This window comes from Equus przewalskii, chromosome 22, assembly GCF_037783145.1.
Source record: "Equus przewalskii isolate Varuska chromosome 22, EquPr2, whole genome shotgun sequence".
In the NCBI taxonomy this organism is placed as follows: domain Eukaryota; kingdom Metazoa; phylum Chordata; class Mammalia; order Perissodactyla; family Equidae; genus Equus; species Equus przewalskii.
This window is the reverse complement of record NC_091852.1, coordinates 47,472,300-47,485,184: the sequence shown is the minus strand read 5'-3', so window position 1 is coordinate 47,485,184 and position 12,885 is coordinate 47,472,300. Positions and strand designations below refer to the sequence as shown.

Here is a 12,885-nt window from a genome sequence, read left to right as displayed (position 1 = left end):
GCTAGGCACGAGGGATACAAATATGAAAAGACATAGTCTTTGCCCTCAAACAGCTTAAGTCTCATAGGGAGCCAGATATGTAAGAATTATGTCATAATTTGTCATGATGGGTACGAGGTGCAGTTGGAATAGAAATGAAAGAGCTCCTAAGTGTGCTGGAAAAGTGAGGCCAGACCTAACAGAACGTCAGATTACACAAAAACTAACAAGAGTTTACAAGGCGGATAGCTGGATGGTTTTCAGTAAAGGCGAATGTGTGTCCAGAGGCGCAGGGCTATCGTGTACTCAGAGATCTTGAAGCTTTTCGGTATCACCTGGCTGCAGAGTGTGAAGCAGTGAAGCAGGATGGGAGAGAGGCAATGACTGGTAGAACGAGGTGCCAGGAGAGACCAGAGGGTGTGAGATAAGTAGGCAAGGGCTAGACGGATCAGTATGGGAGAGCAGATGGAACACCATTTTTGTGTCATCACGGGGAGGGGATGAGAAGAGTCAAGACAGAGTAGCTCATAGATGGGGCAGGAAGGGTAGGGGATCCCTGGCATAGAACCCCTCTTTTCTCTTGAATGTAGGAGAGGTAGATAGATGATTTGCTGAGAATAATCAAGATGGGAATGGGGGAGGGGGCTCAGGGTGTGTGGAGAGGATTCGAAAGGGGAGGGAGAGCTGAGAGGAATATACAGAAGAATGGGTTGGTCATACTGGGGCCCAACTGAGGTTGGAAACCAGGAATTTATAGTATACCAGTCTCACGTTTGTGTAAGGTTCTCTAGCCCTAACAGTTACCTGTTGAGGAAGCCCAGGTTAGAAGAGCTTCAGTATGGTGCCCAGAGACAAAATTCAGTAGCAGTAACATTTCTTACAACTTTTTCTTCTAGAATAAAATTGATAGTTAACTAGATACCTTGCTGATGAGTCATTCATTCAATATTTATTGAGCGGCTACTAGAGGAAGAAATAAGTATTTATTAGGTGACCATTCAACTAAATTCTTTACAAATGTTATCTTACTGAACTCGCACAGCTACCATTTTCAATAGCTGTTCCCCAGCTCTATGGGGAGCTGAAGAGACTTGTCCAGGGACACACAGCCAGGGTGATGTGGCTGAGGTTGGATGGGAGTATGTCTGATTTCAGCCCTTTTCATTTTCAGTCTGTTGTTCTGTGTATCATGGGGGGTCACAAGGGTAGAGAGGAGAGAAGTCCCGCCTTGGAAGGGTTTCCTCTTTGGGTTTCTATGCTGATTTGTGTCCAGCTGATGAGTTGTGATACCTGCATTTATTCAGTGCTTTGCCTAATGGGGACCTTTCCACTGGCAATATCATAGAGAATGTCAGGGAAAAAAAAAAAGGTGTTTTTGCTCTTTATCTGAAGTTAGTAAGGAAATCAACTTTAGCAGGAAAGGGTTACACGAGGGCTTGTGGCAACGTCATGCTATTTCCAGACATCTAATGCTTTGGGATGCTCCTCAAAGGTCGTTGGGCTGACTGCCTCCGTTGGTGTTGGGGACGCCAAAAACAGAGATGAGGCCATGGAACATATCTGCAAACTGTGTGCTTCTCTTGACGCGTCAGTGATCTCGACCGTGAAAGACAACTTGCAGGAACTGACGGAAGTGGTTTATAAACCCGAGAAGAGTGAGTGGGATTCAGTAACAAGCCTTTGGGACTTTGTTAGCCTCTGTGATTCCTGGTTCAGAGCCATTTAGATGAGCACTGAATTTTAACCCTTTCTCTGTTTAATAGAAAACATTTAACCCCAAACTTGGGAAATAAGCACATTTCTAGCCTCTCTCCCCAACTAAGCGCTCTCCCCGAGTGATGGTGTGGCCTCTGGAAAGCAAATGTCCCTGCTCTTCAGTTCTCTCAACTCAGACAGGGCCCAGCACTGAGAGAGATCATGAGAAACCAAGCACGGGGATGCCTCCATCCTTCCCTGGGTCCAGGCCTGAGGGAGAGACTGTGTAGACATTCATTATTTGAATATGTGTCTGATAATTTTGGTTGACGTGAAATTATCTCAAATCATCATATCTTTCCTCAAAAGATCAGAATATGATTTTTAAAAATAAGATTGACTAATAAATGTTTATGGAATACCAATGCTCTTCTAACCCAGCAAGGGAGAGAGGGGTACAGAAGATATGTATAACTTTATCCTTGCTGTCTGAATAGCATATGACCGCATGGGTATGAGGCAGAACAACACACCTCCACTAGTCAGGGAGGGGTCAGCTGAGGTCCTTCATGGGAGCTGCCTCTAAGGAGTTTAGAGAAGGTATCCAGTCTACACTTTTTAATATCACGTACAAATTTCTTTATAATCTGGTCCCCCCCGCCCTCTGAGCTGCATCTCCTCCCTCTTCCCATGAACCCAGCCATGTTGCATTCCTCTGCACTCTGCAAGTCAGTCACGCGCTTTCTCTCCACCTTCGTACGTTCTGTTCTTTGTACGTGTCTGCGCTCACTTCCTCCTCACCTCTTCCCCCATTTATCCCACAACACTGCCTCCCCTGGAAGAACTGGAGCGTCCTTTCCCTGTGCTCCATGACCCCTTGCACACACTTAGGGGACAGCACTCAGTCGTGGTGATTGGCTAAGTGTCTTTCTCTCCCCTAAGAACACAGTCTTCTCTGGAGCAGGAGTGTGTTGTTTTCAGCTGTCTCTAACCAGAACGTGGCACACGGCAGGTGATTAATAAGTTTCTGCTGAAACATCACAATAATGAATGTTAGGAACATCGCGAACACTCCTTGGGAATCGGGGGTGGTCGGGAGGGAGAAGAACAGAGAACAGAGACAGGGTTAAAAATGTGGCCCCTGCAGAGACAAGAAGGATATCAGCCTCGTAAGAGCAGAGGCTCTGTGCTGAGTGACAGCACAGAGTGATAAACTGGATTAGACCCAGAGATGTTAGAATCAGCGCCTGAAGCACATGAGAGCTGTTGCAAGCTGTTGGGGCTTTGTTAGGGCATTTCTTATTTTGTTTAGCTGACCTGCTTGTGAGCTGGGGGTCTCAGGTCTCATGGAGAAGTGACAAAGGCAGGAAAGGTGTGGGGATGTCTACTTAGAACTGTGAAACGTTTTTCCTGAAAAATGCTCATTTTCCTTTGATGCCTCTAGATTTCAGGAAAGTGGAGTCACGAACCACCGACGGTTTTAAGTGCATCATATCTCAGCTGATGAGGGAGACAGAGAGTCTGGCAAAGAGCATCTTTGACGAACTTGGTGCTGTCACTCCTGGTGAGATAAAGCTCATTTTGTGTCCTCTGCATCTAGGAATGGTCACCTCTCGTTCACCAGGGTCTGTTTGCATTCTCAGTTCAGACAATGTGCAGACCACATCCACAGGTTGACTTCTCGATTATGGGTTATTCAGGTACCTTATGAGTCCTCTGTTATTCTCTCTCGCTTTTTTCTTTTTTTTTAATCCAAAGTAAATCCATCTGGACACACACAGCTGAAAAATACCCTATTCAGATCAGTTCATTGCTCTCTTGACCTTCCAAATTAGCTTTCCATCCTGACTTCCTTACTTATATGAATGAAACCACCATGCCCGTGATGGTTCAGGTTCAAATCTGGGCGTGGTCTTTGATTCTTTTTGAGACTCTCTCATGAAGTCACCAAGTTCTATTCTTTTCATTCATTCATTCATTCATTCATCGGTTCATCCATTCACCAGGCAGTGTGCTAGGAGTAGAAATGACAAGATCGGAGACATCCCCACCCTCGGGGAGCTCACAGTCAAATAATGAGAATCAGATGGGAGCAATTTCCAAGCAGCAGGGTGGGAGAGAATTACACACTGGGTGCCATGGGAGCACATGCCGACTCTGGCCTGGACTGGGCTGCAGGGAAGGCTTCCTGGGCGGGGGGGGGGGGGGGGGGGTGCCTGCGACAAATCTTGCAGTCAGCCAAGTTAGGGAGGAGAGACAATCAAGTGAGGTCGCAAAGGCCTCAGGCGTGGAGGGAGGAGAGAGCACAGTGAGATTTAGGAAGTACAGGCATTGCATGATCGCTCTAACATGTGGGGAGTATAAGGAGTGAGGCTAAGGGGAGAGGCGGCGGGCAGACAGGGAAGGGCCGGGTCGGCCACGCTCAGTCTGAATCTCACCCTAAAAGCAGCGGGAAGCAGCTGAAGATGTTGAAGTGATTATTGATGTGGTCAGCGTATCAGTGCATGAAGAGGGCCACACAGAGGCCATGGAGCTGGGTCGGTGAGAGAGCAGGCTTGTGCAGGGCGCTGCGGAAACCAGGCGTTAGGATGGAATGACTGACTGGATTTGGTGGGAGAGAGGGGAGAGAGTGGGCGGCTCCCTCCCAGGCTCTGGCTGGCTCACCTATACATGTGCCAGCTGGTGGTGCTGGTGCCAGAACTAGGCGCAGCTTTGGCAGGTACAGGTGAGTTTAGGCTTCTGGAGATGCTGAGTCTGTGACATCTCTAAGACACCTCATGGAGTCTCACCTTCTCTCACACTGACTTTGCTTTTCTCTTTCCTTTTCTCTCACAACTTGACTTAGGACTTACCCTAATGGCCTTCTAGCTGGAGTGCACACTCCCACTCTCTTTTCCACCCCCCCACCCCATTGTCTGGTTAGGCTTCCTGAAATGCTGGTCTTGTCGTGTCGATATCCTGCCTGACAGTCTGCGCCCTGCACACACATCTGCTCCTACTTCCCCAGTCTTACCTTCCACGCCTTCCCTGCTGGAATCCTCTGACTTAGCAATTCCTTGAACATGTTCATTCCCTTGTTCCTTCATTCACTGCCAGGCAAGATGCCAGGCGATGGGAATATAGCCTGGGCCCTGAGACGCAGCCCCTGCCCTCGTGGCACTTCCAGTCTAACAGTAAAGCCAAAATTAGATAAGTAATAATGATAAAGCAACAGAGGAGGGGTTAGGTGGGTGGTGATGATAAGTGATGATAAGGTGTGCTCCAGACAGAGGGAACAGCATGTACAAAGGCCAGGGAGTTGAGAAAGTCTGGGGACCTCCATAAGCCCTGGAACATTCAGGAAGGGGAGCAGCTAGAGATGAGAGTCAGAAGTGGGTGGAGACCCTGCCATGGAGGATTCTGAGCTGGATAGGATTTTGGCCAGAGGAATCCACCAAGGGCTTTTAAGCAGTGGGGTAGCACAGCTTCTCATCTGCGATGTTGGCAACTCCCCCTCGCTGCTGAGTGGGGCGTGAGGAGCGAGGAGTGGGTTGCGGGGAGCAAGGCGGGAAGCGGGGAGGGAGGTTGGGAGGCTGTCCTGTTATCTGGGAGCATTAGGACGTGGTCCAAATGGGGCAGGTGGCAGAAGGGTAGGGAGACCTGAATGTCTACCTTCTTGTTCCTCCCACCCGGGTACCCTACCTCCACCTTCTCATACGTCCAAATCCCATCACCTGCTCCTTTCCAGATTGCTTAGCTTAATTTCACACCTCCTCAAGTCCAATCAATCCTTGTGGATCCATCCGGTTCAATGCTGGCCTCTTGTTTGTAGTCTGGGCTGGAGGGAAGCGCGTCAGTTCTGCTTGTTTGGGGAGCCCCCTTTGTCATCTTACGACAATGTGTGGGTGAGAGGAGAAGTTTAACCCAGAAATGTAGCTCTCGCCTCTGAATTTTATTGTTCTGTGATCTGCCCGAGGGGCCCTGGGAGCTGAGCCTAGAGTAACTCATAGACTGCATTGCGTGAGAACAGGGCCGTGTCTTCCTCACCCTTTCTCCCCAGCACCCTGCACAGAGCCCGCAATTCTTGAACCAAGCAACAGAGGCTTAGCTCGGGAGATGCATGCGTACGAAGCATCCATGATAAGTATCTTTCAAGCACCTGTTCTCTGCTTGGCCCCATGAATGGTGCTGTGGAGATCAGACGGCCTAAGTTCACAGCACAACAGGAGAGGCTGTGTTGAGTTCTGTCTTTCCTGCTTTTAAATCTCCTCCTCTGTTACGATCTATTATTTTTACTGACTGCTCTTTCATTTTTAAAGGCTAAGTTAGATTTTTTTCACGTCCATTGTTTCACTTCTGGGCTGCTTCGGTGTCAGCTCATAGAGCCAGTAAGGCTGGGGCATGGGACACACATGGATTTGAATTCCTGCGTTCCCCCCATGTTCTAGCTGTGTGACTTTTGGTAAATTACTTCACTTTTCTTTTTTTTAAGGAAGATTATCCCTGAGCTAACTATTGCCACTCCTCCTCTTTGTTGCTGAGGAAGACTGGCCCTGAGCTAACATCCGTGCCCATCTTCCTCTACTCTACTTCTGGGACGCCTACCACAGCGTGGCTTGCCAAGCAGTGCCATGTCTGCACCCCAGATCCAAACTGGTGAACCCCGGGCTGCAGAGAAGTGGAACATGTGAACTTAACTGCTGTGCCACTGGGCCGGCCCTTACTTCACTTTTCTGAGCTTCAGTTTCCTCATCTGTAAAATGTAAAATTTACCTGATGGGGTTATGAAAATGAGCTGAAATGATGATTGTAGGCCCTTCGATTCTTGGTGCATAGGAACTGTTCAGTCAACAGTCATGCACATGCACACATACACTGCTGGAAGCTCAGACGTCTAGAAGGCCTACTGTGTTTACAGAGAGTAAGAAAAAAAGAGAGGGCGAGGCACGCTTCAGACCTTAAATGGCTGACCTTACGGCACAATGAAAACCTTTTTTTTTTTCCAGAAAACTTATCTCGCTTTCAAAATCGGGATTTTGGAACACAGAAATATGAACAATGGATTATTGCAGTTCAGAAAGCGTGCATAGTGTTTCAGTTGCCTGACAAAGCCGAAGAGAGCAGGATTTGTAAAGCGCTGTATCTGTACACTTCTCACCTGCGGGTACGTTCCTTCTTTGGAAAGGCCTGTTTCACTTGCAGCAGCTACTGGGAGCTGCGCTGTGGCGGCTGACAGAACATCAGCGTTTCATCTTGTCCCCGAGAGCTCATTAGGAACTTTCCAGGAGGTTCTTATGAAGCAAACTCCAAAAGTTATCCCATTCAGCATCCTCTTTGTGTACTTTCTGAAACATAAGAATAGAGGCAACAGGACAGAAACAAAGGCTGGAGATCTGGGCTGTGCCTCCAGCATTCCCATGATTGACGTGACCGGAAAGAGTTGGGTGATGACAAACATTATTGTAGATATGTGACCCATGGCAGCCGTCTTTGAAGTTCAATGAGTGGCTCCTGTTGCCATATCCTGAAGCATGTGTGTTCTTACCTTTGGCAAAGCCACGTGCTCAGAAATCCAGGCTCTCCGGTTGCCTTCTGCGTCACTAAGAAGTTAAGAAACAACCACCAACAACTCTGCTTATCGTGCCATGGAAAATATTTAAAATGTGCTCCATCAGTGTTCGTTGATAGAATTTTCATGAACCTGATTGAATATTTGGTGTAGGTGGTGGGGGCCATGATTCTGAACAGGTGCAATTACAATTCAGCGAGTGCTTTGGATGAATAGTGATGAAGTGGAAGTCTGAGTTATGAGGCAGGCTGATGTGGAAGTTGATTTGCTTTCGTTTTTTAATCTTTGACATGTACTTGTTCTTGTAATTTTCTCTTTGTCTTCCTAGGTATAATTCTAGAATCCAAAGCGATCCTAATTAATCAATGATTCTAGCTAATTGAGATTTTGTTTTACAGTATTTTGTTAGGGACCATTCATCTTAAAAAAGCAAGTTGGAATAGATTTGAGAAAAGTTTATTCTTAAAATTAATTCTGTGCTAAGTACAGCTGATTGAACTTATGTACAGTGAATGTGTTAGACGTTAGAAACACATTGAAACTCAGTTTTCATTTTAAACAGAAATACAATGACGCCCTCATTATCAGTGAGCATGCACGAATGAAAGATGCTCTGGATTACTTGAAGGACTTCTTCAATAATGTCCGAGCAGCGGGATTTGATGAGACCGAGCAAGATCTCACTCGAAGATTCGAAGGTGGGTGTTGTTTCTAGAGGAGGAAGGCATGGGCACCTGGCGACAGCACACTTACATTGTATTATACTTAGCATACAGTGATGCTGAGGGAGCTGTCCTGGGCTTAAGAAGATATTATTGATGGCAGGACTATTAATTAAGCTTCAGTGAAATCTGGTACTTATGGAAAACATATACTGCTTACACCATTTCCTATTTTGAAGAAGGAAAAATAGTAGGATTTGCAAGGGATATATCCCTTAGAACTAGTAAATGGATAGCATTTTTTGGTTTAATTTTTAGTAATTTTATACAGGCTTAGAAAGTACAAAAAAGTGATTTAATGATATTAAAAGACTATAATTTATATATCCTATATAAAGAAGAAAACCAAAATGGCCTATAATCCCACTGCCCTCATATTATGAAAAATATAGGAAGATATTAAATGAAAAGCAAGTCTTTCTTTTCCCTCTGTCAGATTCTTTTTCTCAAAGGTAATTACTATTAATAATTTTTGGCCTATACCAAAGTATTTACTATACATATATGCAACCCAGTGGTGTGCTGCTAAACAGTGAACAACCAGCTCTTTGGGGAAAAAATGTATGCATTTATCAATGTATTTAATATATGCATTAAATCAGTGGTTATTACTCATAAAATTCTGGTCAAAGATTGAGAGATTAACTGTTTGAACTATAGCTAAAGGTCACAGTATGTTCTAGATTTCTAGAATTTATAAGCCATTTATAAAAGGTTCCCCTTTTGCAGAAAAGCTACCAGAACTAGAAAGTGTTTCCATGGATCCCAGCAACGAGAACCCTAAGCTCAAAGACCTCTGCTTCATCTTGCAAGAGGAGTACCACTTAAACCCAGAGACGAGAACCATTCTCTTTGTGAAAACCAGGGCACTTGTGGATGTAAGCTTCCTCCCCCTCGTGGATGACAGATTGATCCAGGACCACTTTATTGAGAACACTGTCCTCTCCCCACTGCTTTGCGCTCAAGCATCCCTATATGTGGGGCCTGTCTCTGGGCAGCCTGTTCTTTTCTGATGATGTGTCTGTTTATCCTTACACTGTTTATCCTTTATGCCTCACTGTCTTAACCTCTCTAGTTTATAATGTTTTGACACCTATAAACCAAGCACTTCCTATTTTTTATTCTTTTCATCAATTTAAAAAATTGTAGCTATTCTATGGGCTCGGTAGTGGCATCCCACTAGGGTTTTAATTTGCATTTCACTAATGGCTGACACGGTTGAGCATCTTTTCATATACTGATGAGCCATTCCTATATCTTCTTTGGTGAAGTGTCTGTTCACACACCTGGTACCCATTTTAAAACTGGGTTTAACTGGGTTGTTTGTCATGTAATTGTTGAGTTTTTGAGAGTTCTTTCTATGTTCTGACAAAAAGTTCTCTGTCAGAAATGTGATTTGCACATATTTTCTTCTAGTCTTTTCATTCTCACAACAGTATCCTTTACATATTGAAAGTTTTAACTTTTGACAAAGTTCAGTTTATCAATTTTTTTCTTTTTGTGGATTGTGCTTTTCTTTCGTTTATTTTTTTTTGAGGAAGAATGGCCCTGAGCTAACATCTGTTGCCAACCTTCCTCTTTTTGCTTGAGGAAGATTGTCACTGAGCTAACATCTGTGCCAATCTTCCCTTATTTTATGTGGGATGCCACCACAGCATGGCTCGATGAGCAGTGCTAGGTCCGTGCCCAGGATCCAAACCTGTGAACCCCGGACCACCAAAGCAGAGCGCATGAACTTAACCATGCCACTGGGCCAGCCTCTTGTGGATTGTACTTTTGAAATTGCCTCTAAGAACCCTTTGCTTACCCAAGATCATAAAGATTTTCTCTATGTTACTTTCTAGAAGTTTTATAGTTTTACATTTGAAATTTAGGTCTACAATCCATTTTGGTTATGGGTTGAGATGCGTTTTTTTCTTTTTGTATGTGGACATCTAATTGTTGCAGTACTGTGTATTGAAAAGACTATCCTTTCTCTTTTGAATTGCCATCGTAACTTCTTCAAAAATCAGTTGACTGTATTTCTGTGGATCTATTTCTGGACTCTCTGTCCTGTTCCGTTTGTCTATATATCTGTCCTTTCAGCCATCCCTCACTGTCTTGATCACTGTAGCTTTATAGGAAGTCTGGAAATAGGTAGTGTGCGTCCTTCAACTGTTTTCTTTTTTTCAAAATTGTTTTATCTATCTTCCTTTGCCTTTCCATTTATATTTTAGGATCAGCTCGTCCACACCTATGAAAAAATCTGCTGGGATTTTGTTTGGGATTGCATTGAATCAATAAAATTGGGGAGACACGACATCTTAACAATATTGAATCTTCCAATCCATGACCATAATACATCTCTTCATTTATGTGGAGCTTCTGTATTAGTTATCTATGGCAGATCACAAATTACCCCAAAACTTAAAGGCTGGAAACAACAAACATCTATTTTCTTACCATTCTATGGGTCAGGAATCTGGAGATAATTTCACTGGGTGTTTCTGGCTCAAGGTCTGTCATGAGGCTGCAGTCAAAGTGTTGGCCTTGGCTGTAGTCATCTCAAGGCTTGACTCGGGAGGATCCACTTCCAGCCTCACTTACGTGGCTGTTGGCAGGCCTCAGGAGATGTGCTTCTAAGCTCACTCATGGGGGCCTCTCCCCAGCCGGGCAGCTGGCTTCCCCTAGAGTGAGTGATCCAGGAGAGACAGAGAGAGAATGCTTAGTAGGGAGGTCACAGTCACTGTGTACCTTCCACTGGAAAGTGACACCCCATCCTGTCTGTCGTATCTTACTCCTCAGAAGCGAGTCAGTCAGTCCAGTTCACACTCTAGGGGAGGGCTTACACGCGACCCTGAGCACAGGGGGTGGGGATCACCTACCACATCTTCTCTGGTTTCTTTTATCAGTGTTCCGTCATTTTCAGTATGCAGATTCTGCACGTATTTTGCTAGGCTAATACCTAAGTATTAATTTTTTAATGCTATTGTTTACAATACTTTTGTACTTTTAATTGTTTGTTGCTGGAATATAGAAATACAACTGATTTCTGTATATTGATTCTGTGTCCTGAGACTTCACCAAACTCACTTATTCGTTCTACATATCCACTATTCTGAACTTTATTTTTTTCACTTAAAAAATATCTTAGAGATTAAACCACATCGGATCACAAAGATCTATACCATTACAGTTAATTATTGGTTAGGATTCAATCCCAAGAAGCTTTTTTCTCAGGTTTGTCAGTCTGAAAACTGTCTGTATACTAACTTAAAGGGTTTTTTTCCTCTTGCATATATTTCAATGTTGAATTAATCCAGATGGTATACAAATAGTGTGCAACTGATGATGGCTTGTCATTTTCAGGCCTTAAAGAAATGGATTGAAGAAAACCCCAAACTGAGCTTTCTGAAACCTGGCATATTGACTGGCCGTGGCAAAACAACTAATAACACAGGTATTTATATATTGTGAGTTGGATTTAGTATACTGTATATATGTATATATATAAGAATATGGGTAATATACTCAAATTCTTTCTTAATGCTTGTATTAGTCAGGGCTCAATCAGAGAAGCAAAACCAGTAGGAGTTTATACATACACACATATCTCTTGTCTATATGTGTATGTTCACACACACGGGCGTTTATCACAAGGAATTGGCATATACAGTTGGACTGGAAGAGCAAGTCTGAAGTGGTCAGGAGCAGGCTGGAACCCCACAGGCAGGAGCTCCTTGGAGTCTCTGAGCTCAGGGAATGCCTAAGCCCTCTTATAAAGGGCTGACTTGATTAGGTCAGGCCCACCTAGGATGAAATCCCTTTTGATTAAGGTAATGTCAACTGATTAGGAACTTGAATTACATCTGCAAATTCCCTTCGCAGGAGCACCAAGATGAATAACTGGGGACTGTAGTTCAGCATAGCCCATTTGACACATCAAAAGCCATCACAGGGCTCAAATGTCAAAACCTTGTATGTGTTACCTCCTCCCTCATGTCCTGCAGACAAAACCAAAGTTATTGTTTTAGATATTGTTTGGGCATGTTACTCTCCTGCTCAAATTCTCAACCAATAGATTAAGATTAACTGGAAATAGAAATGTTCTGTGATTATTTTATCATTATTGTTTAAACTCTAGATGCTTTTGTGTCTATTATGTATTTTACAATTAAAAAAAATATCCAAGCAGACATTCCTGAAATCTAGCTCAGGTGTCAAAGGATGAAGCTGCCTCTGGGATCCTCCAGGAGCGTCATAGGTCGCCAGCCCTCACCTTGCCTCTCACAGCCCTGCTCCCCGTGCCTTGGTGACCGGCACTGACAGGCCCTCACTCTGTCTCTCCTGTTTAGTGTTGTTTATCACAAACAGCCCCCACCCTGTCAGTCCTCAGCCATCACCCTTGCACTTTCCCCCTATGCAAAATTTAAACCTCATGAGTCTAAAAAGTAAATTCAGATTTGGCTTACCAAATGAAATCCAACACCATGTTATTGTGGTTGGATTCAAAGTTCTCTGCCATCGAACATGAGTCCAATCTGATTTTCCAACTCCACAAATAAGCAGTCAGAATATATTTTGTTTGTTCATTTCTTCATCCATCCATCCACATTTATTTAGAACATACTCTGTACCAGTCGTTGTGCTTCTGCCAAGCAGCCTTCTCCAGCCTCCTAAGACTAGTAGAGGTGTCCCTCCACGTTCCCATAGTGTCCAGTTCTGCCTCCATTTCATTCCTCATCCCATTGAATTATATCTTCTTATTTATATCCTTCTTCCACAAACTCTGAACTCCCTATAGATAAAAATGGACCTTTTAACCATTGTATCCTTATCTGACAAACCGTAATTGCTAAATAAGCGTTTGAGGAACAAATGGATGAATAAGTTCAGAAATTAATGGAGTGTGGTGTCTGTCCTGGGCATGCTTATTGCTCAGCAGAAGATGATGGTGAAAAG

The 12,885-nt window shown here is 44.2% G+C and overlaps 1 protein-coding gene and 1 long non-coding RNA gene across 4 annotated transcripts in view; one reads left to right on the top strand and one right to left on the bottom strand.

Annotated features, from left to right (window-relative positions):
* Positions 1–12,885, top strand: part of RIGI (RNA sensor RIG-I) — a 64,861-nt gene that overhangs the window by 38,662 nt on the left and 13,314 nt on the right. For all 3 annotated transcript variants that reach the window (XM_070590247.1, XM_008519033.2, XM_008519036.2), the window contains 6 exons: positions 1,472–1,634; positions 3,119–3,238; positions 6,660–6,817; positions 7,785–7,920; positions 8,674–8,822; positions 11,293–11,383. In XM_070590247.1, the coding sequence (XP_070446348.1) occupies positions 1,472–1,634; positions 3,119–3,238; positions 6,660–6,817; positions 7,785–7,920; positions 8,674–8,822; positions 11,293–11,383 (817 nt within the window). The remainder of the gene's footprint in view (positions 1–1,471; positions 1,635–3,118; positions 3,239–6,659; positions 6,818–7,784; positions 7,921–8,673; positions 8,823–11,292; positions 11,384–12,885) is intronic.
* On the bottom strand, positions 6,812–12,721 carry LOC139078628 (uncharacterized). Its single transcript, XR_011531651.1, has 3 exons — positions 12,396–12,721; positions 10,387–10,610; positions 6,812–6,998 (listed from the first exon to the last, which is right to left on the bottom strand). It is a non-coding gene; the product is annotated as an uncharacterized lncRNA (long non-coding RNA).